General features: G+C 52.5%; 4 protein-coding genes across 5 annotated transcripts; 1 reads left to right on the top strand and 3 right to left on the bottom strand.

Moving 5' to 3' along the window:
* Nucleotides 1–17: 17 nt before the first annotated feature.
* VARS1 (valyl-tRNA synthetase 1) lies at nt 18–14157 on the bottom strand. 2 transcript variants are annotated; one of them, XM_027099308.1, is made up of 30 exons: nt 13890–14157; nt 13275–13696; nt 11921–12055; nt 11687–11825; nt 11332–11456; nt 11162–11249; nt 10858–10958; nt 10595–10722; nt 7111–7275; nt 6782–6863; nt 6170–6289; nt 5982–6090; nt 5795–5889; nt 5467–5557; nt 5091–5215; nt 4903–5006; nt 4659–4817; nt 4455–4545; nt 4232–4337; nt 4084–4154; nt 3869–3994; nt 3463–3567; nt 3312–3380; nt 3153–3231; nt 2901–3028; nt 2363–2518; nt 2023–2229; nt 1827–1938; nt 1406–1731; nt 18–165 (listed from the first exon to the last, which is right to left on the bottom strand). In XM_027099308.1, exons 2-30 carry the CDS (start codon nt 13659–13661, stop codon nt 97–99), a joined length of 3798 nt encoding a protein of 1265 aa, XP_026955109.1. In that variant the 5' UTR covers nt 13662–13696; nt 13890–14157; the 3' UTR covers nt 18–96. The 2 variants fall into 2 exon arrangements, with proteins under 2 accessions (XP_026955109.1, XP_026955110.1); XM_027099309.1 differs by having other exon boundaries at nt 11162–11246; nt 13890–14156.
* Nucleotides 14158–14916: 759 nt separating this feature from the next.
* LSM2 (LSM2 homolog, U6 small nuclear RNA and mRNA degradation associated) lies at nt 14917–20429 on the bottom strand. The gene is made up of 5 exons (XM_027099329.1): nt 20197–20429; nt 19503–19570; nt 15683–15713; nt 15505–15564; nt 14917–15395 (listed from the first exon to the last, which is right to left on the bottom strand). The coding sequence occupies exons 1-5, from the start codon at nt 20197–20199 to the stop codon at nt 15270–15272; spliced, it is 288 nt and encodes a 95-aa protein (XP_026955130.1). The 5' UTR covers nt 20200–20429; the 3' UTR covers nt 14917–15269.
* A 960-nt stretch (nt 20430–21389) lies between these two features.
* LOC113616098 (heat shock 70 kDa protein 1-like) lies at nt 21390–25135 on the bottom strand. The gene is made up of 2 exons (XM_027099325.1): nt 24939–25135; nt 21390–23780 (listed from the first exon to the last, which is right to left on the bottom strand). Exon 2 carries the CDS (start codon nt 23765–23767, stop codon nt 21842–21844), a length of 1926 nt encoding a protein of 641 aa, XP_026955126.1. The 5' UTR covers nt 23768–23780; nt 24939–25135; the 3' UTR covers nt 21390–21841.
* A 315-nt stretch (nt 25136–25450) lies between these two features.
* Nucleotides 25451–26663, top strand: LOC113616091 (heat shock 70 kDa protein 1B; the record flags this gene model as incomplete). The annotated part of the gene is made up of 1 exon (XM_027099305.1): nt 25451–26663. A coding segment is annotated over exon 1 (1011 nt), but the record flags the coding sequence as incomplete, so codon positions are not given.
* Nucleotides 26664–26668: the final 5 nt, after the last annotated feature.

The following is a 26668-nucleotide window of genomic DNA, read 5'->3' as shown; positions in this document are numbered from 1 at the left end:
CACACACAGCCAAGAGATGGTTTTGTGGCAAAATATTTTATTGCTGCCATCCCCAAGGTGGAACACTGGGAGTTACGAGGGTTGGAGTTGGGTGTATCACAGCATCTTCTGAAATAGGGAGATGGCCTCATCGACCTTCCTGAGCTCTGCTTCTGTCTGCTGGAGCTGAGGGTGGAAAAGGGGGTGAGTGGTGAGACCCAGGGCCAAGAGAAGAGAACCCCAAAGGCCCACAGGAGCAGAGAGGTCAGGGACTTCCCTGGTGGCTCAGTGGTTAAGAATCCACCTGCCAATGCAAGGGACACGGGTTTGACCCCTGGTCTGGGAAGATCCCACATGGCGCGGAGCGACTAAGCCCGTGCGCCACAACTACTGAGCGTGCGTTCTAGAGCCTGTGAGCCACAACTACTGAGCCCACGTGCCAAAACTACTGAAGCCTGCACGCCTAGAGCCCGAGCTCTGCAACAAGAGAAGCCACCGCGACAAGAAGGCCGCACGCCACAACCAAGAATAGCCCCCGCTCGCGGCAACTAGAGAAAAGCCCGCGCGCAGCAGCGAAGACCCAACGCAGCCGAAAATAAATAAATAAATTTATATATGAAAAAAAAAGAGCAGAGGGGTCAGAGTTGGAAAGATGGGTGAGGACCACGGGCAGGGAGTAGTCTGGGGGAACTGTGTGCTTGGCTAGCCTGCTTCCCCCTAATTCCCCACCTCCCTGTTCTCTTCCACCATCACTGGTCTGCTGGGTCCTGTCTTTTCCCAGAGTGGTCCATTCCCAAAGACAAAGGAGCTTCAGAGCTCATGTGTGCCACCCAGTGGCTCAGCCCCAGCCAGTGACTGGGGAAGCAGAGCACAGTGGTTAGGAACAGAGGCTCTGGAAGATGGTGTTGGTAATACTGCCCTGCCATGAGAGGGCTACCGGACAGTCACGTGAGACAACCTGCTCAGCCGCCGAGGCTCTGTAACTCCTCGCCTCCACTCATGTCTCTTTTTGTCCCTGTGGTTGCCTCCACTCATGTTTCTCTTTTTGTCCCTGTGGTTTACCCCATGGCTCCTCCCTGCAGGGGTCCCAGGTGATCTGCTAAGCTTCCTGACTGTATTGGGTCAATCCCTATCCCAGCCCCCCGGCATGTGGATACCAAGTTCTGGGAAGCGGGTGGTGCACGAGGGGTCTGACTGGGAGGAAGGATGGATGGATGGTCTGCTTCCATCTTCAACTTGCTGTGTGACCCTGGACTGTGCCCCTGCCCTGGCTGTTCTTCATGTGTGAGAGCGGGGATTACATGGTCCCACCTGCTCCTCCATGGATTGCCTGGGGCCCGGCAGAGCAGGCGCAGGAGGGGGTTTGATGGTGGGGGGAGTGATGGGGTGGGAAATGGGGAAGGAAACGCCCACCCACACCACACACCTTGGCTTCATCTGCCTCCTGGACTTTGAGGGGCACCTTGACAGTGTAGCCCGAGGCAGCGCGGCGTTCCCGTAGACGCTGGGCCTGCCGCTGTGCCTCACTGCGCTTGGCCTGCAGTTTGCCCAGCTCCCGGGCCGGGTCTACCAGGCCCTGCAGCTGCAGGTGGACAGAGCAGCGGTCAGAAGCCAGGGCCACAGCGCAGCCCTGGGGTGCAGAAGCCCCCAGCGCCAGGACAGCCACTATACCCGCGCTGGCCAGCGTCTGCACATAGCCCGACACTGCTGATGCCAGGGCGCCTGTGGCCTCATCAGCCACTTCCAGGAAACCTGCGTGGGAGGGAGAAAGGAGACGAGACAGCCACACTGGACACGGGTCCCAGAGTGGGCTGAGGGGACGGGGGATGAGGGGGCCTGAGGCTCACAGTCGGGCCGGATCCGGGTGAGGTTGTAGTCGGCACGCAGGGAGCGCACGGCTCGAGTGATGCTCAGGGCCAGCTCGAAGGCGCCTTCCGCCTCAGGGTCCTTCCAGGAGCACTGTGGGGTGGAGGAGCGGGTGAGGGAAGCTGGGGGCTGGCTCTGCACAGCTACCCGGAGCCCGCGCCAGGCCACACCCCATACCTCCGAGGGCTCCGGGTAGGAGGTAACGCAGAGGCTAGGGGGAGCTTGTGGCGTGCGCCGGGGCAGCCTCTGGAACAGCTCCTCGGTCACAAAGGGCATGAAGGGCGAGAGCAGCCGCAGGCCGACGTCCAGGCAGGTGTAGAGGGTCTGGCGGGCGTGCTCGGCCGCCACCTGGTCCACCCCACTCAGCACAGGCTTCAGGCACTCCTGGGGAGGGGGAGGCACAGGGCTCAGGGCTGGGGAGGCCTGGCTTCCAGCCCTCGCTGAACTGCTGAGGACGGGGAGGGCGACAGGCTGGCTCAGGTCTCATGCCAACCCCGGCCCCTCGGCCCCTCCTCACCAGGTACACATCACAGAGCTCGTAGAGCCAGAAGCTGTACTGGGCAGTGGTGACAGCTGGGAAGTCGTAGGCCTGGAAACCCTGGTTGCTGAGCCTCACAGCTTCGGTCAGCCGGCTGCGGATCCAGCGGTCCACCAGGCTCCCGCGGCCTCCAGGCTTGGGGGGAAGCACCGTATCAGGCGGGGGGCCACCACATGCCCAGGCGGAGGGGAGCCAGAACCCCATGGGAATGGGAACCATGGGGAAATCTGCATTCCAGGAGCCTGATGGGTCCAAAGCAACCACCATGTGCCCAGTGCCTGGGGGAGAAGGGGTAGGCCCCCCGCCACCTTGTGGGAGGACCACAGTGCCTGAGGCTCTCCTGATGACAATCTGTCCCTATATCCTTCTGTCCCCTCAGCTAGACAGAGGCTCCTTGGGGGCAGGAGCCGGGCTTCCTGACTCTGTGGCTACAACCCTGAAACAGCATGGGCCGTGCTTGATGGCAAGGATGCAACCTGTGTGGGTGCTGCCCACCTCGCGCCTACCAGGCCCTCACCTCAGAGGTGGGTGAGGGCACAAAATCCTTCCCAAGGCCACGGAGGGCAAACTTGGTGGCGTTCCAGAGCTTGTTGCAGAAATGGCGGTATCCCAATATCCGGTTCACATCCAGGTTGATGTCACGGCCTGGGTGGAGGTGAAGTGTGAGTCCACACCGTTCTCCCTCCCAGCTCACGCCCAGGGCAGAGGAGAGAGCTGTGCCTCAGGGAAGGAGGAACGATGCAGCTGAGACAGGTTTAGGGAGCCGTACCCTGGGACGTGTAGGCGCACAGTCCAAACCGGAGAGCATCGGTGCCACACTCAGGGATCCCTGCCGGGAAATCTGCCTTCTGCGGGGAAGGAGTGAGCGTCCTGAGCCAGCCTCACCTGCCTTCTGCCCAAACTCCAGCCCCAGGCCCACCCTCTGTACCTGCCCTTCTTTAGCCTTTTCCACCTCGCTGGGATCCAGGTTGCTGTTCAGTAACTGGTCGTGGAGGCCCTGAGGGTGAGGTGGGAGTAGTCAGAGGCCCGCGGCCACCACCCCACAGCCCTTCCCGGCCTGAGCCCGCGTCCAGCCCCACCTGCAGGGAGACTCCGTGGATAACGTCCAGGGGGTCAATGACGTTGCCTAGAGACTTGCTCATCTTCCGGCCGTGGGCATCCCGCACGATGGCGTGGAGGTAGACCTGTGAGGCAGGGAAGGGAAGGCCTGTGGGGATGTCTCCCCACCTAGACCCCAATGCCTGTCCCCCTACCCCTACCTCTGGTTTGCCCTCCTCTGAACCTCAGGCCCCTTGGTGTCCCTGCCAGCCCCTTCAGTGCCTTCGTGTGAATTAGAAGTGCTCCTTCCTCTAGGAAACTGGGGTGCAGAATCACCTAGTAGGGCCCAGGTGGCTTTGAGACCCCACAAACCTCCTTGGCCAGGCCCACCCACAGCTGCCCGGGTGAGGGAGGGGACAGTGGGAGGGGTCTGAGCAGTCTCCACACCTCTCTGAAGGGCAGCCTGCCAGTGAGCTTCAGGCCAAGCATGACCATCCTGGCCACCCAGAAGAAGAGGATATCGTGGCCCGTCTCCAGCAGCGTCCCCGGGTAGAACACACTCAGATCTTCTGACTGGGGGCAGAGCAGGGCGTGGGTGACGGGGAGCCAGGCACCCACCCCCACGACTCCCACCCCACCCTGCGCTGGCCCCGGGAACATACCTGGTTGGGCCAGCCCAGGATGGAGAAGGGGAAGAGGCCAGAGGAGAACCAGGTGTCCAGTACGTCTTCATCTGAGGGGGGCCAGAGGTCAGACGGGGTGGAGGTGAGGATCAGCCCCCACTGCCCCCACCCCAAGGCCCCGCCTTGCCTTGCTGGAGACTGATCTTGTCCGGGGACACTCCGAACTCCTCGGCTGCCTTCTCCAGAGCCTCGGCCTTGGTGCGCCCGCTCACCCAGTACCGCCCATCAGGGTCCTGCCACAGGTGGAGTGAGTATCCAATGGGGCACCTCTGCCTGTCCCCCCACCAAGATCCAATGAACCCAGAGCCCCCTCAAGGTGTGCCAGTACCCAGCCCTGGCCTGGTTCTCACCTCCCCTGGGGGTACAGCTGGGTCACTGACAGTGACGAAATAGGCTGGAATGCGATGGCCCCACCACAGCTGCCGGGAGATGCACCAGTCCCTGCAAGTGGCAGGGGGAGGAGAGGGAATGAAGGAAGGGCAGGAGGTGCCCGTCCTCTGCCCCGCTCGGCCCCTTGCCCAGTCGCCATCCCCACATCGAGGGGCCTGACGCACCTGATGTTGTCCATCCAGGCATGCCATGTGCGTTGATGGGCCTCGGGCAGGATGCGGAGGTCGCCCCGTGTCACAGCAGCGCTGGCGGCCTGGGCCATCTCCCCACAGCGCACGTACCACTGCGGCCGCAGGAGAGGCTCCACCACATCCTTGGAGCGGCTGCAGGTACGTGTGGGTGGGGAAGCTGGGTGGTGAGCACCCCGAGAAACCCGTCCCCGCCCCCTTCCCTGGCCTCCACCCTCACTTGCAAAGTGGCACCACCATGGGGTTGTCCTCAGTGCCACGGAACAGTCCCCGCTCCTTCAGCGCCGCCAACACTGCCTTTCTGGCCTCAAACCTGGGCAGGCCCTGGATGTGAGATAGGTTCTGTCACGGCCGTGCCAGGTACCCCGCCGTCTCCTGAGCCAGCCACCACGCCCCAGGCAGTCTCACCAGGAAAGGTGGGGGCACGTTGACAAGGGCCCCTTGGGCGTCCATGATGCTGATGGCCTCCAGCCCATGCCGCTGCCCAACCTCATAGTCATTCTGGTCGTGTGCAGGGGTGATCTTCACCGCGCCTGGGGTGTGCGCCGGGGTGCCAGGGTCACGAGGGACTCAAGAGTCTCTGCCCACACGCACCCCCCCTTTTGCCGACGGATGTGGCTCTCAGACCACCCCTGTCCCCCATCCCGCTCACACAGTCTCCTGAGAAGCAGCCCAACTCCTGCCTGCTCAGGTGAAGCTTATTTTTTTCTTTGAAAGGGGAGACGGACAGCAGGAGCGTGCCTCGTGGCTCCTTCCTCTCCCCACAGGACAGCCCCGTGCTCACCTGTGCCGAACTCCATGTCCACAAAATCATCGAAGATGACGGGGAGGCTCCGAGGCACGAACGGGTGGGTCACGCTCTTCCCCTTCAGGTGCTGGGGACAGAGGGAGATGCCGAAAACGCACGAAGGGCTGCGCCCGCCTCCCTCCTACGCAGGGTCCTGGCTTTCTAACACCCAAATTCCATCTACACGTCCAGAAAACAGCCAGCAGATGAGTTTCTGATCCAATTTCTCTCATCAGCTGGGCGCTCAGCACCCATCCCCCCACGTAGCGTGGGGGCCCCTTCAGCCAGCATTCATCCCCCGACTGCGGGCAGCACACCGCCGCACCTGGTATCTGGGGTCTTTGGGGTGCACGGCTACGGCCACGTCTCCCAGCATCGTCTCAATCCGAGTTGTTGCCACCAGCACCTCCTCGTCGCTGTCTGGGGGGACAGGAGGCCTTGTGGGCTCTGCGCTGGGCCCTTCCCACCCCCCAGCCAACCCAGCCCAGGACCCTGGTGCCCCTGGCTCCTACCTGAGCCTTGGACCTTGTAAGCAAAGGAGACGAGGACCCCAAACTCCACCTTCTCCTTGTAGCCAGGCACAGAGAGCAGTGTGCGGCCTGTCAACTCCTTCTTATCCACCTGTGAGGCGGAGATTAAGAAGAGTGGCCCAGGAGCTGAGGGTGGAGATGGGGAGAGCCAGGGGAGGGAAGGGGCACACCTCGATGTCCGAGATGGCAGAGTTGAGGGTGCAGGACCAGTTGACAAGGCGGGTACTACGGTAGATGACTCCTTCCTCATGGAGCTGGACAAAGGCCTCCGTCACGGCTGCTGACAGTTTCTAGGGGGGAATAGAGATGGGCCAGAGATGGGCCTTGGTGTCAAGGCAGCAGGGGCCAGTGAGACCCGGCTGGCCCAGAGCCCCACTGCCCGGCACACAGACCCCTTTAGGGGCTAGAGGAGAGAAATACTTTTCTTGAGGGGGAGAGGGCACTATGGGAACACAGATTGGCAACAGCCTGGTGATACTGTAGATGGCAGGGAAACCACTCAGCTAGGGACAGGTGCTAATGCAGAAAATCCTGGGGGTTCAGGCTCCAGGGGAGGGTGAGGCCCTACCATGTGCCACTGGAAGGAATCTGAGCTCCTAAGGTAGGTGACAGGTAACACAAAGGGCCATGACATGGGGTAGAAAGTGGCATTTGCAGCTGAGCCCTAGTGGTTTCCTATGAGTGGGCCACCTCTTGGGGGAGGGCCCTGGGCATATGCTCTCTTCCGTGGGGAGCTTCCTACTCCTACCCCAGCCCCGAGACCCGCCCCTATTCCTACTCACAGGATCCATGGTGAAACAGGCTCGATTCCAGTCCAAGGAGCTGCCAAGCTTCTTCAGCTGGTGGTAAATCCGGTCACCTTTCCTGGAAGTGGACAGAAAGGCCGGGATCAGCGTTCAGGCCTGGGCTGGAGGGAAACACCAGGCAGCTAATGGGGCAGAATATGGGGATCACTCATCCCTCTGAAACGGACATTGTCCCTGGGGCCAAATGACCCTCAGCCTCTGTGGGAGGGTCTGACCCTGCAGCCAGGGTTGCAGGTGACAGAGATCTTATCTGGACAGGGGACAGGGAGGCAGGGCTGTGATGTCTGCAGGGACGCTGCACTCACTCCTCCTTCCACTTCCAGACCTCCCGCAGAAAGGCCTCTCGGCCCAGCTGGTGCCGACTCAGCCCCTGCTCCCGCCAGAGTTTCTTCTCCACCACCACCTGGGTGGCAATGCCCGCGTGGTCACAGCCAGGATTCCACAGGGTGGTCTCCCCGCGCATGCGGTGCCTGTGGGAGGAGCACGGAGGAGCAGAGGTGAGCAGGCAGTAGAGCTGCCCCGAAGGAAGAAGGGACTCCAGGCAGGCAGTCGGTGAACTTGAGAAAGAGAGGGGCGATGGGGCAGGACTCTCCCAACTCTAAAATCACTGTCAGACAGAGATATGTGAGGACAGCCAAGGCAATTTGGCAAAAGAAGGACAAAGAGGAGGCTCTCGCCCAGCTAGATATCAACACATGTGAGAAAGTTACGATTATTAAAAGAAGTTTTCACAGGAACTAGGAACAAAGTTATAGATTAAGGAAACAAAACAGTGACTGGAAACAGATTCAAGCATATTTAGTATTTGTTAAAGGTGGCATTTTATATCAGTGGAGAAAGGACAAACTATTCAATAAATTTGTTTGGGACACTAGCTAATTGGTTGGAAAAATCGCCCTACTTCCCCAAAGCCACAAAAATAAACTTATTTACTTTAAAATAAATCTAGGGCTTCCCTGGTGGCGCAGTGGTTGAGAGTCCGCCTGCTGATTCAGGGGACACGGGTTTGTGCCCCGGTCCAGGAGGATCCCACATGCCGCGGAGCGGCTGGGCCCGTGAGCCATGGCCGCTGAGCCTGCGTGTCCGGAGTCCTGTGCTCCGCAACGGGAGAGGCCACAACAATGAGAGGCCCGCGTACCACAAAAATAAATAAATAAATAAATAAATTTAAAAAATCTAAATTTAGTTTAATTCTAATTTAGTTAAAAAGAAAAACCGTCAACTTTAAAAAACAAAACTATAAGAAAAGCATTAGAAAATGGTATCGTTTCCAAAAATTAAAAAAAAGAAGAAAATAATAGGTGATCGATCATGTTTGTAACTTGGAGGCAGGAGAGATTTTCTTTAACAAGACAGTAAACATTAAGTCAAAGAACATTGGTAAACTGACGAGGTTAAAACATAAAACCTCAGAACAATAAAATCTCTGAGTTGAAATTCAAGGACTAGACTATTTTGGAGAAAATGACTGAAAGCTAATAATATTTCAGGGAATTAATCAGGGGATGAATTAGAGAAATAGAGATGGTAGTATCGTGAGTCTTCACCTACCATATTCTGGTACAAGTAAATGCAGTTTACTCTTAATCAAGCTCTGTGCTGATGTGGCCCATGAAGCATTAAACTGTAATGAACTTTTTTTTTTTTTTTGCAGTACGCGGGCCTCTCACTGTGGTGGCCTCTCCCGTTGCGGAGCACAGGCTCAGGACGCGCAGGCTCAGCAGTCACGGCTGACAGGCCCAGCCACTCCACGGCATGTGGGATCTTCCCGGACCGGGGCACGAACCCGTGTCCCCTGCATCGGCAGGTGGACTCTCAACCACTGCGCCACCAGGGAAGCCCCTGTAATGAACTTTTTGGTGACCTTTAAGAAGTACATTTTAAAGTAGGAGAGAGGACCAAATTAATGTCAGCTATTATTACTGTTATTAAAAAATGATACATGTTGGGCTTCCCTGGTGGCGCAGTGAAATAACAGCCATAGGTATCTATGATTCTAAAACACTGACGTGAATCTATTCCAGTTAAGTAATGGGAGTTTCTAATATTTGATTTAAACCATGCTCATTAGAAAAAAATGTTAGCTTAAGTGTTCCGTAAGAAGTGTTAAACCTTTCCTCACGTAAATAATCTGGCTGTTATATGTATTTAACACAACTCTGTTTTTCCAACTCTTCATTCCTTGCAAAATGCTAAGTCTGACGTATCCCAGTGCCCTGAGCAGAGCTGGCACATGGTTATGTCCTGTAAATATTTTTGACCAATTAATTGAGCTAAGTAGGACACTAGAAAAACTTCTCAAAATTTAAAATATAATAAATAAACCCTAGTTTCAATAGATAAAATGCTGTTTTAAAATATTTTTTAAAAGAAATTCGTCACCTGAAATATTAGCCTTTGTGGTTGTTAACTAGTCAAAATATTAACAGTGGGGGGAAAAAAGTCAACTGCTAGAACAGGAGAAAATGTTTATAACATATATAACAACAACAAAAAAAATCAATAGCCAAAATGTATACATACACTCTATAAAGAATCTTCTAACGAAACAATTAAAAAAGTAAACAAACAAACAAAGAACAATAGAAAGATGGGCAAACAACAGGTTCAGACAATACATATAAAGAGAAACCTGACTGGCCAGGATACATGAAGAGACACAGCCTCACTAGTAATCAGCAGTAACAGAAATAACCATTTTCCCCCCATCAGATTGGCAAAACAAAGACAGATAATGTCCAGGGTTGGCAGGGGCACACCTCACATGCAACTCATGGAGTATAAACTGGTAAAGCCGTGTTGGAGCGCAACTTGCCAGCTTCTATTTGTACTCAATAAAGGCAGGCCCCTTGGACACAGAGATTTCACTTCTTGGTGTCTACGCCAGAGATATGCTTCCACAGGAGCTTGAGAAAGCATGTATAGGAAATGTGCATTCCAGCAGTTTTCAACAGAGAAAAATTAGGAACATCCATTAATAAAAAGTGACACCAGGGCTCCCCTGGTGGTACAGTGGTTGAAAGTCCGCCTGCCGATGCAGGGGACACGGGTTCGTGCCCCAGTCCGGGAAGATCCCACATGCCGCGGCATGGCTGGGCCCGTGAGCCATGGCCGCCGAGTCTGCGCACATCTGGGGCCTGTGCTCCGCAACGGGAGAGGGCACAGCAGTGAGAGGCCCGCGTACCAAAAAAAAAAAAAAAAAGTGACACCATTATGTAAAGCCACACTAAGGAGCAATGAGGAGAATCAAGTCAGTCCACATATAAGGATCAGGAAAAATCTCTAGATAAACTGTTAAGAAAAAAGTTATAAAATAACAAGTTTGGTGTGAGCCCTTTATGTTACAGAAAAGAAAAACCCATTTACCAAAAGGAAAACTACACATTTCTATGGGTACATGTACATGTAAGCAAATAGGAAAGATCTGGAAAGATACACATCCAAGTGATGACAATGCTGTGTGCTAATTCTTAGGAGGAAGTAAATCTGGAGGAGGGTGGTCAAAGAAACTTGAAGTTTTAAATTTCTTACAAGAATATATTCACATATTTCTTGCTAAATTCAAAATAATGTTATTTTTAGTGGCAAGAGAAGAGAGTCTGCAAGTGGAAGTGCTGGTTACTTGACCAGGAGAGGATGCTAAGTCATCAGATGGGAGTGACCCAGAGAGAAGTGTAGCACCACCAGGGGACAGAGCTGAGGGCCCCAGTCGGCAAAGAGAAGGGAACCACAGGAGTGTGGAGCCAGAGAAGGCAGAGGGAACCAGTTGGAGGGAGGACGGGAGCTCACCATCGGGTCAGGGAGTCCTGGATGGCGTTGGTGAGCGCGTGGCCCAGGTGCAGAGAGCCTGTCACGTTGGGGGGTGGAATGCACATCATGAAGATGCCCCGAGGATTTGGTGCTGACACACTGGAACGCTGACGGGGAGGAAGGATGGGTACTTACTAAGGCCTCATGTCACCTCTTCTGGTCTGCTCCCAGGCAATGTATCCTTCAGCCCTGTCCTTCCCCGCCCCCATCCCCTCCAGGCCTGGGCAGCAGTGCCCACTCACCCCATACTCGGGCCTGAAGAAGCCCTGCTGCTCCCACCAAGGGTACCAGGCAGCCTCCACATACTGAGGGCTGTAGGAGTCAGGCATGGTGCCACTGACATCTGAGGGGGAGGAAGGGAAGGGTCAGAGCTGAGGCTGGGAGCAGCTGGGAAGGGGACGAAGGGCCAGCAGAGAAGGACCTGGGACTCTGCAAATCCTCACTAAGCAAAGTAGTGGGAGCAAGGACAGAGCAAAAGGCATAAAAAGAGAAGAGACAAGGAGGGTAGACGTGAAGAGAGGAGGTCTCTCTTCCCCCTCCTAGTACCTTTCTTTTCTCCAGGTGGGGTTGGGAGGTCATAGGTAATGACCCCAGGATCCCGTTTCTCCCTCTTCTCTGGTTTTGGCTTCTTCTGCTTGGGAGGGAAAGGATATAGGCCCAGATACCAGCCGCTCACCATGGAACCAACCCTCCATCCAGCTCCACCAGCCTCTCACCTCCCCAGGGGGTGGCTGCTGCTGTTGGACCTTCTGCTTCTGTTGGAATTTCTCTAGCTTCTCCCGTTTCTTTGCCTCTTTCTTGAGTTGAGCAGCTGTCTTTGGGGGTGCAGGGACCTCAGAGCCTGGAAAGAGGCACACAAATGCAGACCTGCTGGGGACCCTCTGTGAAGAGTGCTATTACATCTCAGATGGCCTATTTCAGCTGCCCAAAGGCTCCCCCGTGCTGACCTCCCACCTACCCCCGCCCAGCTCCTGTCCCAGTGATTCTGCTATTCCTAAGAGACAAAAGAAAGTGAGCTGCATGAAAGGCCCCAGAGGAACCCCTTCGCTCCCATCCTCCATGCTTCCTCACCTGGCTGTTGGGAGAGAGGCCTGGCCCCTGAATACACAGCCACCTCTCCCAGCACGGCCCGGAATTCTGGCTGCTGGACACATGTGATAAACCAGCGAGTGACATTACCCCAAATCCGGCGGGCAGAGGGGTCCAGGACCTGGGGTGGGGAAAAGAAATGAACTATCCTTACTCACCCTATAGTGAGGTCTAAGGGAACCTGCCCTCATTCTTCCCCAAGCCCCAATGACTCACATAACGGAAAGGCAGCAGCAAAGCTGTGACAGCCGCCAGGTCAGCCAGAGTGGGGGCCTCTCCAGCCAAGTAGGTGTGCAGCCGAAGCCACTCTTCCAAGGGGCTCAGGGCCCTGCCCAGGGCCGCAAGTGCAGCCTAACAGGAAGGAAAAGGGGTATGAGATAAGGCTCGGCCCACCTCAATCCCCACCCCCATTCAATCCATTTGGCCTTCCATTCCCACGAATCACGTTTCTTCTTCACTGAAATGATCATAATAAAAATACTTCCCATTCATTCAATAAATTCCTACTGAACACTTTTTTTTTTTTTTTGGCCATACCACGCAGCATGCGGGATCTTAGTTCCCCAAAGAGGGCTCAAACCCGCGCCCCAGGCAGTGGAAGCGTGGAGTCTTAACCACTGGACTGCCTACTAAACACTTATATGTCAGATACAATATACTAAGCACAGGAAGTTAAAGGTTACATGAAGCAACACAGTAACTGCTTCAACAAATATTTTTTAAGTACTTACTGCATGCCAGGCCTTCTCTAATGAATGAGGAGACAATATGAACAGATGGAGCCTCTGACCTGTCGAAATTTACATTCTAGGGGCAGAGACAATAAATGTGCAAATATATAATGTATTACCCTATTTTCCTCCTACGTGCTATGAAGAAAAATAAATGAAGCTGAGGGGGAGAGAGAATTCCAATGAGGGGGGCCGCTATTTACATAGGGTAGTCAGGATATGAGGGAGCAAACCAGGATCTAAGTCATATATTCATTTCATTCATTCATTCATTCAAAAACTACTAGATATCCACCATGTCCTCAATACTCTGCAAGGAGGTGGTGTTATAAGGGCAGTAAGGCACAGCTCCACTCAAGAAGAATTTAATTATAATCTGGTGTGATTCTCTCTCCTTTCTCCTACTTCCCTTCTTCCTCATTTCATTTCTCCTCCATCTTCTCCCAGCAACTGTCATCTCTCCAGGCCTGACTGCCTCTCCTCATCTCTCCTTCACCCAATCTTTTCCTACAATTCACAGTAACCTCTAACTAACCTCATCAGTTTCAGATTCATCAAACGCTTACTCTGAGACTTTAAAACACCTGGCACTAGATTATGTGCTCTGCACACATCTTTTCAACTTCTCAACGTGTTCTCAATTTTTGTTTTCATAGACATAGAAAGACCAAGGCTCAAAGAGTTTAAGAAAGCTACCCAAGATTACCATAGCAGGTGGCAATCTGGAATACGATCAATTTTTTTCTACGTCTGACATGCTGAGTTCCTGGCTCACCATCCATTCCAAGTCTTGCTTCCTTCTTCTAAATTTCCCCCTTCCCCTCTGCGCTTCTTCTCACCTGGGGGTCCTGGCCAGAGCTTCGGAGTCCCAAGGCTGGCAGCGTTGCCCCACAGGCAGCTGGTATCAGCTCCGTGTCTGCGTAACTGACCCACTGTTGGACGAGGACGGCTGCCCGACTACCCCCAGGGCCCCCCAGGCCTGCTGGCCACAGCAGCTGGGCCACAGCAGTGGCCCCCCACACCCAGAGCCCACCGGGCCCCTGTTCCAGGGCGGGCAGGCGGGGTGGCGGAAAGGGACTCCTGCTGGTCGGGGGCGGCTGGAGACAGATGCGGGGGTGGGCTCCTCCCCATCCCGGACCCTCCCCATGCTCCCCGTAGCGAGCAGCTATAAGGGCTCGGAGGCTGGGGAAGGCATCGGGGTGAGGAGAGACGTAGAGAACGGACATGGTTATGCAGGAGGTCCGAACGAGGTGGAAAAACCCTAAGGAGAAAGAGACGGGGTAAGACCGAGGGACCCAGGAATCTGACTGGACTTCAAGAGCCGAGGACCCAGCTCTCGGAGTGGCAATGACAGTGGGGAACTTCCCGTGACCGCGGGCCCTCGGGGAGTGTGGGAAGCTCGTAGGAGCCCCTCAGCGGCCGGCAGGACGCGGGTTCGGGATGTATGTACGTACTGGAGGGAGGTGGTCACACTGAGCCTGGTATCCACCTCATAGCCGGGCGCCGGCCGAAGCTGGACTGGTCTGGCGGCTGGAGCCGGGGAGTCCAGCGGGCGTCGACGGCGGGCAGTTGTCCGGGCGACCGTAGCTCCCTGCGACTGCAGCCCGGACCGTCGGCGCCCACGTGTGACTGCAAGCGTTTCCGGGCCCGCGGGTCCTGGCGGGGGCAGCCGTGCCCCGCCTGAGTGTGCGGGGGCTGCCCTGGCCCGACCCTGGCCCGGGGACCGCGCCGCCCGCCGCACACCGCGCTCCGGAGGAACAGCGAGGGGCGCGGGCACGGGGTGGCGACGCGCCCGGGAACCGCGCTCCCGTCAGGCACCGCCGCGGGCACCCCGCGCGGGTCCTCGGCCGGGCGGGAGGGCGGTGCCGAGCGGGCAGCTGGGGAAGCGGCGGGGAGGGCGCTCCCTGACGCGGACGCGGGTCTATTTGGCGAAGGTCCCTGGTGTCCAGGTCCTCCCTGGTCCTCATTTCCTCCTATGTGGGAAGAGGGAGTCACGCTGGATGGCCTCTAAGGTCCCTTCATGCTGAGAACTCATATCTGTAGCGGCAACTCTTGTTCGCTAAACGAGTGAAAGTTAATTTCCAGTCACAACTCTCCACAGTATTTTGTCACTTGTATTTATTTATCTGCAATAGATATTGGGAAAGAGTGTACTGGTTTGGCTGGGCTGAGGAAGAAATCCAGCAGCATTAAACGCATTTTGGTGTCTCATTAGCTTTCATGGTAGTAGGACAGCAAGCACTCATAGGTACGGGATAAGCAAAAGGCTGCGATAGGTAGGCCATTTAAGTAGGGGACTGTTCAGGAAACACGTGTGGTCTAATTGAGGTAATGATATGGTTTATACCGAGGAGAGTAGCAGCAGATGATGCCGGGATGGGGTGGATTCTTGGCTGGGGTAATGGGAGTAACAGGGCTTGGATGAATTTAGCACCCCTTTCCCATTCTCCAGCCCCCTTCCCAACACACACAGAACCAGAATTTGCGTCATAAATTTTATTCCCGATGCGGGACAGATTCCTTCCATCCCCAAAATGAATCACGTGCTACCCTGGAGAGATCTGGGAGATCTTCCCACCATCTCCAGGGAAGAAGTGAGAAAGGCAGGTGCTGGGGCCAGGGAAGGCTTCGCAGTTCCCAGCCTACTTTTCCTCCCCTTCTCAACAGAGGATAGCTGCTCCCTACTATTATTCCTCTCATCCACATCCCTTAAAAAAAAAAAAGCCTTTGCTATGTAGAAACAAACAACACCTCAAGTATGGGAGGGAGGCCTCCCGGGCTGGGACATGAGGTTAAGGGTCACCAGTGGAAGGAGGGGAAGGGAGGAGGAACCATCACTGCTTCTGCTGCAGGGCCTCCTTCCTTGCCGCATCCTGTAGCAACTGTGTGTCGACCTCATCTGCTGGCAGCTGCACATAGCGAACTACTGAGCCCCGGATGAAGCAGTTCTTCACTGATAACTGGACAAAGATAGACAAATGTGAAAACACCCTTAAAAAATGTCCTCTATCCACCCAGGGACCTCCTGCTTTGAGAGGTGTTTGCTCTTTTCTACCATCCACAACTCACCATGTGAGGGTATTTCTCAGGGTCTGTGACACTGATGTCAGTTAGTTTGATGTTGAGATACTAAGAAAAGAAGATGAACACCATCATTAGAACTAGAGACAAGATGAATGTACGCAGCCCTTAACCTCTCCCATCTCCTTCCCCAAGACCCCATTCAGGGCCCTTATTATATTCTCACCTGATCCACAGAATGGAGGGTTCCACAGATGCTGTCAGGGGCAGAGAGAGGGTAAAACCCAATTAGTTTATACCAAAGTCAACACAGAGGTGACTGCAGAGCAGGGATAAGAGCATGGTTGGGGGGAAATAAAGGACTTGAGGTGGGCTTCCCTGGTGGCGCAGTGGTTGAGAGTCCGCCTGCCAATGCAGGGGACACGGGTTTGTGCCCCGGTCCGGGAGGATCCCACATGCCGCGGAGCGGCTGGGCCCGTGAGCCATGGCTGCTGAGCCTGCGCGTCCGGAGCCTGTGCTCCGCAACGGGAGAGGCCACAACGGTGAGAGGCCCGCGTACCGCAAAAAAAAAAAAAAAAAAAAAAAGGACTTGAGGAAACCAGGAAAGGCAGAACCAAAACGGGATATGTCTAAGCTCTGGACTAGGAAGTAGGTGCTTCCAGAGCAGTGTGTTATTTTAGACCTCTGAAAAACAGCAGTGTGTTATTTTAGACCTCTAAAATAACCTCTCCTCTCCCTAAACCAACTCACTCTTAGTAGATACCATTAAACAACTGGTATGGGCTAGACCTGTATTCTGCGTATTTGTAATATTTACAGCCACTTCATAAGGTAGCTATTAACCATCCAGGGGCTCAGAAACGTTTTATAACTTGCCCAAGTTTAGAACAAACAGAGACTTTGGTTCAGGCCTGTCCAACCCCCAGAACCACCAGCTATTTTCAAATACTATTGCTTTGGAACCAGAGCCTCATATGTAAAGTAGGTAAAGTAGGTAGCTAGCAGTGTTCTTGATGATGCAGGCACAGGGATGTCCTCTCCCTTCCTCAATCCTTGAGCCCCCTGCAATGTTAAAGAGGAATGCTATCTAAATACCAGTGCTCCAAGCCATGCTACCTCTCCCAGTCCTTTCATTTCTGCCAACAGTTTCAACACGAAGTCTCACAACCTCAAATCCTATAAGTTGTACTTCTGCACCCTCCACGTCCCACGAATCCCTATGGTTTGCTGATGTCTTTCTAACATTTCTGTAATTCTCTTTGTAGTATGATTTCTACAAACCAAGGTCTAATGACTTTACAGCTCAATCCAGGCCAGCCTCCAACCTGGCTGCCTTCATCCTAACCATTCTGCATGTCATCATCAGATTCTAAGTTCCTTAGAACTGGTTCTCAAATACTGATGTGCGCTCAAAGGTTTCATAAGTCCGTGACAAAAGAGGAAACGCAGGCTAGTGTAGTGTGTATATAGTGTGCTGACGGTTGTCATTGGTTTCCTCCTAAGAATAACTGCTCTTTAATTGCCCTTTTTTTTTTGTATTAAAAAAATATGATTGTTAATAAATCGCAGTTTTAAAAATATCCTTACCGGGGCTTCCCTGGTGGCGCAGTGGTTGGGAGTCCGCCTGCCGATGCGGGGGACGCGGGTTCGTGCCCCGGTCCGGGAGGATCCCGCGTGCCGTGGAGCGGCTGGGCCCATGGACCATGGCCGCTGAGCCTGCGCGTCCGGAGCCTGTGCTCCGCAGCGAAAGAGGCCACAGCAGTGAAAGGCCCACGTACCGCAAAAAAAAAAAAAAAAAATCCTTACCTTGCCAAAATTCAAGTTGTCAGTTCTCTGTTGGCCCTAATTTTTGTAAAATTCTAAGTGTCTGAAATCCAGTGTCTGAGACCAACTGCCTCAGTGGTGGTTTTACCACATCCCTGGCTGCTAAAAAACTTTTGACAGCGCCTTATCACCAACTGCAGCAATGCAATAACTTTCAGGAATTGCATAAGGTGGTAACATTTCATTCAGTCCCTTTAGAATGAGATATTTAGGACAAAAGTGGTCTGACAACCAGCACAAGAGAAAGAGCTCTTCTCCCACCCCAATGGATTACCTTTGAATCTTTTAAGTCCTTGATTTAGGATCTGGGGCTATAATATAACAGTTATTCTTGCCATGTGGAAGACCCAGGAAGAAGAGGAAAATCAAAAAACAAGTCATCTCACAGAATTGCTGAGGGTAGTTGTGCTTTCCACACTTGTCTCTATATGGACCCAATCTATCAATATATGCCATCAATACCACATGCACTGTCAGTGCCATAAATCGAAATCTCTGATCTAAAAGGCAAATTCCTTGCCTCACCATTCCCTGCCATGTCAATGCCTCCCCCACTAAGAAATTATCTCACATAGAAATGAAGAAGAAACCATTGGGGAGAGAATACATTCATTCAAACTTTCTAAAGGACAATCAGGTAGTATGTATCAATATTTTAAATGTACGTTTCACTTTAAGGATTTTTTTCTAGTGAAATGAGATGTATACAAAGATGTACGCATGAGGATATTCAGGGCAGTATCATTTATAAAAGCAAATAATTGGAAACAGCCTAAGTGTCCAAAAGCAAGGTTTTGGTTAAATTAGTTCTAGCCAGCTAAGAAAAATGCCATTCAGACATTAAGAACGTTAAAACGCTAAACATCAACTTTATCGACATGGAAAATATCTGCAACATACCATTAGGTGAAAGCAAGTTTCACAACTGCATAGAAACTATGACCCTGTTTTTAATTTTTAAAAAGGGGTCGGGGGGGGGCAGACAGAATGGGATTTAAGTTCTGGCTTTGTCTTTTAGTATTTGTGTAGACTTAACCAAGTTTCTTAACCTATCCAAGCTTCAGTTTCCTCATGTGTAAAACAGGAACAATAGTATATATCATGTAGAGGTGTTCTGAGAATTAAATGCGTTAACAAATGTAAAGTATTCAGAGTAGTTCTTAGTCTATAGGAGGTTCTCAAATGTTGGCTATGTTTTTTTCCTTCAGCACACATTTATTAAGCACCTACTATATATTGATACCAGGCCCGTGCTAGACATTAGTTACACAGTGGTGAGCTTAAACATGGTCTTGGCCTTGTAGGAAAGATAGATCCTAAACAGTAAATACATTTCTATGAAATCATAATTTGAGAAGCCACTAAGAAGAAAAAAAGACTCTTTGACAGAAGAGTCTATTTGGCTAGGGACTTCCCTGGAGGTCCAGTAGTTTAAGACTCCATGCTTCCAATGCAGGAGGTACAGGATCAATCCCTGGTGGGGGAACTAAGATACCACATGCTGCGTGGCACGGCCAAAAAAAAAAAAAAAAAAAAAAAAAAGAAAGAAAAGGAAGCGTCTACTTGGCTAGAAGAAGAAGAACCAGGAAAGTCCAAGGATACAGCATTTAATCCAACTCCTGAAAAATGACTACAAGCTAATGATACAAGGGGATAGGGGATGTAAAAGCAGTATAGACAGAAGGGGCTGCATGGGTCTTCTGTTTATAGTTTCTTCAACAAAAAGGAGATAATGCCACATATACTATTCTGCAACAGCTTTCCATATTAATACATCTCATTTCTATGTGAACAGCTATATTATATGGAAATACCACAATCTAACGCATTCCCTGTTTATGGCTATTTTAATTTTTCCCCCAACTTTTGGCTACTACTACAAAAAAAAAAATCTACCAACATCTTTACTTGAGGAACCAATACTTACATTTCTAGAAGTTGGGTCAAAGGAGTATATAATCAGAAAAACAAAACTACGTTTTGTAAAAAATGTTATTGATGCGTCTGCCCTGTCTTCTCTCTAGTACTTACTACTTACATGCTTCTTTGTATTTTTTTCCAGTACAAGATACAACTCCTCAGCTAATCTGTAAGCTTGAGGCACAAGTCATTTATTTCCTTTGTATCCCTCCCACCTTGCCTAGCCCTCAAATACTTGTTAAAGAAGTTCCAGGGCGCTGGGCACATCCACCCCCTACAGACTTGGCAGAGCAGGCACCTACCTCAGGTCATTCTTGAGTTCCACGACCACATCCTTGCCCACAAGGGACTTGAAAAAGGAATAGAAGAGCTATTGGGCGAGAGGGGGAAAACCATCATATGGGAAGGGACATGGTAAGAGGCGTGTCCCCCTGCTAGTATTACCAAATACTGGTATTGGGATCCCCGCCACATTTCTGGCAGTTCTCAAAACTTCACAGGAAGGAACACTCGGATGAACAGCTGGAGCCCAGATGATTATGCACACTACCTCGAGCCCCTGACATAAAGCCCCAGAGAGAAGCTCTGCGCTACACACCTCGGGCTCGTCTCTCAACGAACGACCTTTCCTAGGGTCCTGTCCACGCCTCCCAGAGAACTGTAGAAAGTATTCCACCCGCACCCGCACCCGCACCCTCCCGGAGCCTGTTCTCCGTCAGGGAAATGATCCTTGAGGTCTAGCTGTTCCTACTGCCGTCTCCGCCGACTCTCTCTGTTTTTTTTTCCTTTTTTCTCATGGGGGAAAAAAATCCTATTTGCTTCCAGGTCTCTCCTCAAAGAACTTGAGGCTCAGGAACTAAGAATGGAGGGAAAAGTCCTAGGGCCCAATGCCAGTCCACAAGAACAAAGCCCCCAGAGGGACCCCCGCCCCGCCCCCAACCGTCTCAACCGCCCGCGCTCCCCGAGGGCGCCCCCTTGTGACGTCACGGTACCTACCATGGTGCTTGCGCCGCTGGGCGCCCGCCGGACCGGGAGAGCGAGGGCCGGGTGCAGTGGACCGAAGGCCTGGCGGCAACTGGAACGCAAACCCGCGCGTGGGGCGGGGCGGGGTCGCGCAGGCGCTGCAGGAAGCACCGCGGAGAGCTCCGAGGGGTGGAGGACAGCGCCCCGCGGGCTCGCGGCTCGGGGAGGGTGGGGGGGATAGAGCCGAGGGGAACGCCAAAGCCGGGAAAGGGGCGGAGCTTCCCGCCTTCCGACTTCCTCCCGGAGTGGCAGGCTCCCACCGCGCAGGCGCGGGCCCCAGCTGCTGCACGAGCGTCGGGGAGGGCGCCTCACCGCCTCTCAGGGGTTTTTGTTCCTTTCTATGACAATAAGTACAGTTCCAGCATGATTTGCTCATGCTCTAAAGATACTTCCTATTGCAAACTGCTGGGGAGCTTGTGAAAACCCATGATGATTTGTACACTTTTCTATGTATGTTACACTTTGATAAAAGTAAAGAAAAAAAAATGTTGAGAAGTCCCGGAGATGAGGAGCCTGCGCACAAATCTCGATTTTATCAAAGGTTCCCAGTAAAAATATTACTCTCTCGGTCCACATTTCTTTTACGGTTTTGCCTAGGACTGTCCTGTAAAGGACTGAGTAAAACCAAACAGTCTGGCTCGGGGCTAGAAATACCCATTCTAAAATTGTCACTTAAAAAATATTTCCCTCTCAAACAGAAAGGGACACAAATGCAGTTACACAGTTACACGTACTTCTATACTCGGGTCCCCAAGGCTTTATAAGTATGCGATATTATGCCACAATAAGTGAAAATATTTTTTAAAGGAATAAGATTGTAATACATCTTCCATTTCTCATCTTGCATAAAAGTACACATTTGTTAGGAGTTTGTTGTAGAAATATTTTCAGCATGTAAAGGACTGTAATAATGAACTCTGTGAGTGCACAGACGCTGGATCTCCTAGGCCCCACCTGTAAGTGACATCAGGACATCAAGCAGAAGTTTGGGCCCTCACCACCGCCCCACCCACCCACCCCTGGAAGCAGCTGAACCCTAAGCACAGAAATCAGTCTATCACTGAATATAAGCAGTAACTAATTAGCAACTACTCTAACTGGGGCTAAAGGTGCCTGATGATCAAAAGTTGTCTTTTCTTGAAACAACTAGCTCATGAAAATTCAAATACTTTGGCCTTATCAGCTTAATCATTCACAATTAGCTCACAAACAGACCACAAATGGTCTCTCCAGGAGCTCTCCTTTTCCCTACTTTACAAGATACACTCACAGTCTAAAAATACCAGAAGTAATTTGCTTTAGGAACAAATTTACTGAGGGACAGATAACCATCCACACAGGAAGAAGAAAGTTGGGGAGGCTGGAAATAAATAACAGACATTCAAATTCTTCAAATGGTTCAGAGAGAGGCCTAGTTTTCCTAAGAGTCTCAATCCAGAGTCAGAAACAGGATGTTGGAGTGTGAAGAGATGGTATATGAGACTCCTCTTTCAGAATCCAAAAGGTATGGTAACTTAGCTTCAGGTCCAGTCGATTCAGGAATCATAACCATGTTTAAAGATGAGGGGAACAAATTTCATCTTAGAGGCACCCTAGAACCCTCCAGCTCCAGAAAAGATTAATCTACTTCTTCAATGGTGGGGCCTGTGGCAGCCCTTCCAGGTGTATACCCTGTTGCACAGGAAGGCCCAGTGCATCCTCCCTGGTAGAGCTTTGTGATGACTGGGTTACACACCTGCTCCAATTCCTTTCTCTTATGATCAAACTCATCTTTCTCAGCCAGTTGATTGGCCTCCAGCCATGAAAGGACCTCACTGCATTTACTCAGTATTTTCTTCTTATCAGACTCATTAATCTTGCCCTGTAGACCTTCATCACTCACAGCACTCTTCATGTTAAAAGCATAGGATTCTAAGGCATTTTTTGCAGCAATTTTCTCTCTCTGGACCTCATCCTCAGCTTTATATTTCTCAGCATCCAGAACCATGTGTTCGATCTCCTCCTTGCTCAGCCGGCCCTTGTCGTTGGTGATGGTGATCTTGTTAGCCTTGCCTGTGCTCTTGTCCATGGCTGTTACACTGAGAATACCGTTAGCGTCGATGTCAAAGGTTACGTCGATCTGGGGCACTCCCCTGGGTGCAGGAGGGATTCCACTCAGATCAAAGCGCCCCAGCAGGTTGTTGTCCCGCGTCATGGCCCTCTCGCCCTCGTACACCTGGATCAGCACGCCGGGCTGGTTATCTGAGTAGGTGGTGAAGATCTGTGTCTGCTTGGTGGGGATGGTGGAGTTGCGCTTGATCAGGACAGTCATGACACCCCCAGCTGTCTCCAACCCTAAGGACAGGGGAGCCACGTCCAACAAAAGCATGTCCTGTACCTTTTCAGACTTATCCCCCATCAAAATGGCTGCCTGTACTGCAGCCCCATAGGCAACTGCCTCATCGGGGTTGATGCTGTTGTTGAGATCACGACCATTAAAGTAGTCCTGCAATAGCCTCTGAACCTTAGGGATGCGGGTGGAGCCCCCTACTAAAACAATGTCATGGACTTTAGCCTTATTCATCTTGGCATCCCGAAGAGCCTTTTCCACAGGCTCCAGTGTGCCCCTAAACAGGTCTGCACACAACTCTTCAAACCGGGCTCTGGTGATGGATGTGTAGAAGTCAAAGCCTTCATAAAGTGAATCAATTTCCAAGTTGGCCTGGGTGCTGGACGACAGGGTCCTCTTGGCCCTCTCGCAGGCAGTGCGCAGCCGCCTCACCGCCCGCTTGTTCTGGCTGATGTCCTTCTTATGTTTCCTCTTGAACTCTTCTACAAAGTGGCTCACAAGCCTGTTGTCAAAATCCTCTCCACCCAGGTGGGTGTCCCCAGCTGTGGCCTTTACCTCAAAAATCCCATCATCTATGGTCAGGATGGACACATCAAATGTGCCTCCACCCAGATCAAAGATCAGGACATGTCGCTCTCCCTGCCCTGCTTTATCTAAGCCATAGGCAATGGCAGCAGCTGTGGGTTCATTGATAATTCTTAGCACATTGAGACCTGCAATCACACCTGCATCCTTGGTGGCCTGGCGTTGAGAGTCATTGAAGTACGCTGGCACGGTGATCACAGCATTGGTGACACTGTGGCCCAAAAAAGCCTCAGCAGTCTCCTTCATCTTAGTCAGTACCATAGAAGAGATTTCCTCAGGGTAGAAAACTTTTTTCTCCCCTTTGTAGGACACCGTTACCTTGGGCTTGCCTCCTTCATTGATTACTTGGAAAGGCCAAAGTTTCATATCTGATTGCACTACAGGATCATTAAATTTCCTGCCGATCAGCCGTTTGGCATCAAAGACAGTGTTCTGCGGATTCATGGCTACCTGGTTCTTGGCCGCGTCACCGATGAGCCGCTCGGTGTCCGTGAAGGCCACGTAGCTGGGGGTGGTGCGGTTGCCCTGATCGTTGGCGATGATCTCTACTTTGCCGTGCTGGAACACCCCCACGCAGGAGTAGGTGGTGCCCAGGTCGATGCCAATGGCTGTTCCCTTAGCAGCAGCCATGGTTTTCCTAGGCCTGTGGGAAAAGAATGAGATAAAATTTCAGAGAGAACTTTTAATTTTTATTTATTTTTAATTGTGGTAAGATACACACAACATGAAATTTACCATCTGAACCATTTTTCGGCATACAGTTCAGTAGTTAAGTCCATTCACATTGTTGCCCAACCAGTCTACAGAGTTTTTTATCTCTCAAAACAAATTCTATACCCATTAAACAACTCCCCATTTCCCCCCTCCTCCAAGCCCTTGGAAACCATTAGCCTACTAGTGGTTTTCCTTTTGGCCTACTTTTCGTGTCTCAGAATTTGACTACTCTAGGTACCTCACATTAGCGGAATTACACACTATTTTTCTTTTTGTGACTGGCTTATTTAACTTACCATAATATCCTAGAAGTTCATCTATTTTACAACGTGTCAGAATTTCCTTTTTACGGCTGAATAATTTTCATTGTATGTATATACCACATTTCTTTATTCATTCCTTCTGTGGCACTTGGGCTGCTTCCACCTTATGGCTATTGTGAATAATCCTGCCACATACTGTGTGTGCAAACATCTCTTCCAGACAAGGTTATGTACAAGGTAGACAGAAGAACTCCTAGCCAACTCCTAGGACAGCGTCATAATGCTGTTTTCAATTTCTCACAGGGCCAGACTCAACTGTCCTGTTCCTCTGCCTGTGACTTTTTTTATTCTGGCATTGTACCTGTCTCCTGCTGAACTCTGATTATTTGAAGTTCTTGTCTCCACAGGAGACATCAGTCACATGGGTTTAGCAACCCTGCTGATCGCCTTTTACCCTCTATTAGGGATTGGTGGGAGTACATTTGGGCCAGTCTGAAGACGGCTGCTAGGAACCCAATCAAGCCCTCATGAGTTTTCTCGGGTGAGGTGGTGCTCGCAAAGGCTGTCTCTTTCTCTAATCTTCTTCCAAATAAAAAACTGTTATCTGGAGACAATAACAGACCAGCTCCTTCACTTTTTTCTGGCAGCTCTAACCAATCCCAGCCACCTTGGCGGTCCTTAAACGATCCCCCTTCCCTGGCTGGCCCACATCCCCATACCTTAGATTTAAACAAACTAGAGAACTTTCCCAGCACTTCCTCAAACAAGGACTTATTCGTCTTGCCTATTCCCAGCCCATTCCAATCAGAGTACTCGTGGCTCACCTAGTGTCCCACCGCCTTCGATGCAGTTTGATACGGTTCGTTTTGCGGAGCGCCTATAACTTGGGGCTCCCTCAATATCCAAACTGCACAGCCAGTGTCCCCCCACCCCCCACCCGCCCTGCCCTACAACTTTGAGCAGGGCCCAGACAGGTTATCCTTACTCCCTACTAGCCCATGAGGTCAGACGCAGCATCTCCATTGTAACGCAACTGCGTGGACTACGTCAACGCCCCCGGCCCCCCTCCGGAGCCGCCAGCTCCTCCCACTCCTTCCCCACCCACTGCCCCCTCCCCCAGCCAGTGCCAGCCAGCAAGCCCCAGAAGAGTCTGGAGAGTTCTGGGAGCGGCAACACTCAGGGCGCTGATTGGTCCCAGAAAGCCGGGGGGCAGGACCTGAGGAGAAACCCCTGGAATATTCCCGACCCGGCAGCACACTGAGCTCGGTGATTGGCTGAGGAGGGAAAAGGCGGAGCTTGATGAAAAACTATAAATACAGAGCAGCCCTCAGAGAAACTGCAAGTCGGGAGAGACCTGCTAGGATTTGTGTGGTTGGTGAGCGCAGCTTCCGCGGAGACGCTATCTGCGAGGACTACCCCGAGCAGAGCCGGCGCGTTCAGTTTTCGGAATCCGAAAGAACCGAGCTCCTCGTCGCTGAACTCGTTGGCCGTTTTCAGGTCTGAAGTTCGTTGCGGAGCCGAGAGGACAGGACAGCGGCATGGCGAAAAGCACGGCCATTGGCATCGATCTGGGCACCACCTACTCCTGCGTGGGGGTGTTCCAGCACGGCAAAGTAGAGATCATCGCCAACGATCAGGGCAACCGCACCACCCCCAGCTACGTGGCCTTCACGGACACCGAGCGGCTCATCGGCGACGCGGCCAAGAACCAGGTGGCGCTGAACCCACAGAACACCGTGTTCGACGCGAAGCGGCTGATCGGCCGCAAGTTTGGCGACCCTGTGGTGCAGTCGGACATGAAGCACTGGCCTTTCCGGGTGATCAACGACGGTGACAAGCCCAAGGTGCAGGTGAGCTACAAGGGGGAGACCAAGGCGTTCTACCCCGAGGAGATCTCGTCGATGGTGCTGACCAAGATGAAGGAGATCGCCGAGGCGTACCTGGGCCACCCGGTAAGCAACGCGGTGATCACTGTGCCGGCCTACTTCAACGACTCGCAGCGCCAGGCCACCAAGGATGCCGGGGTGATCGCGGGGCTGAACGTGCTGAGGATCATCAACGAGCCCACGGCTGCCGCCATCGCCTACGGCCTGGACCGGACGGGCAAGGGGGAGCGCAACGTGCTCATCTTTGACCTGGGCGGGGGCACGTTCGACGTGTCCATCCTGACGATCGACGACGGCATCTTCGAGGTGAAGGCCACGGCCGGGGACACCCACCTGGGTGGGGAGGACTTCGACAACAGGCTGGTGAACCACTTCGTGGAGGAGTTCAAGAGGAAGCACAAGAAGGACATCAGCCAGAACAAGCGGGCCGTGAGGCGACTGCGCACCGCCTGCGAGAGGGCCAAGAGGACCCTGTCGTCCAGCACCCAGGCCAGCCTGGAGATCGATTCCCTGTTCGAGGGCATCGACTTCTACACGTCCATCACCAGGGCGCGGTTCGAAGAGCTGTGCTCGGACCTGTTCCGGAGCACCCTGGAGCCCGTGGAGAAGGCTCTGCGCGACGCCAAGCTGGACAAGGCTCAGGTCCACGACCTGGTCCTGGTGGGGGG

Source organism: Aethalodelphis obliquidens, unplaced genomic scaffold (genome assembly GCF_003676395.1).
Source record: "Aethalodelphis obliquidens isolate GAN/ISIS:26980383/991018 unplaced genomic scaffold, ASM367639v1 scaffold131, whole genome shotgun sequence".
Classification (NCBI taxonomy): domain Eukaryota; kingdom Metazoa; phylum Chordata; class Mammalia; order Artiodactyla; family Delphinidae; genus Aethalodelphis; species Aethalodelphis obliquidens.
Note: the sequence above shows the minus strand (reverse complement) of the source record. Positions and strands in the feature narration are given on the sequence as shown.

What these genes read in the sequence shown, in the direction of transcription:
- VARS1 (XM_027099308.1), bottom strand. Translation starts at nt 13,661, where the DNA reads ATGTCCGTTCTCTACGTCTCTCCTCACCCCGATGCCTTCCCCAGCCTC. An exon ending in TGCTGCTGCCTTTCCGTTAT is followed by an intron (nt 11,826 to 11,920) that starts GTGAGTCATTGG and finishes TCCCCACCCCAG; the next exon opens with GTCCTGGACCCCTCTGCCCG. An exon ending in CAGGACTCCCTGACCCGATG is followed by an intron (nt 7,276 to 10,594) that starts GTGAGCTCCCGT and finishes CTCCTCCCACAG; the next exon opens with GCACCGCATGCGCGGGGAGA.
- LSM2 (XM_027099329.1), bottom strand. An exon ending in GAACTCAAGAATGACCTGAG is followed by an intron (nt 15,714 to 19,502) that starts GTAGGTGCCTGC and finishes TGCCCCTGACAG; the next exon opens with CATCTGTGGAACCCTCCATT. An exon ending in CTGAGAAATACCCTCACATG is followed by an intron (nt 15,396 to 15,504) that starts GTGAGTTGTGGA and finishes ATCTTTGTCCAG; the next exon opens with TTATCAGTGAAGAACTGCTT.
- LOC113616098 (XM_027099325.1), bottom strand. Translation starts at nt 23,767, where the DNA reads ATGGCTGCTGCTAAGGGAACAGCCATTGGCATCGACCTGGGCACCACC.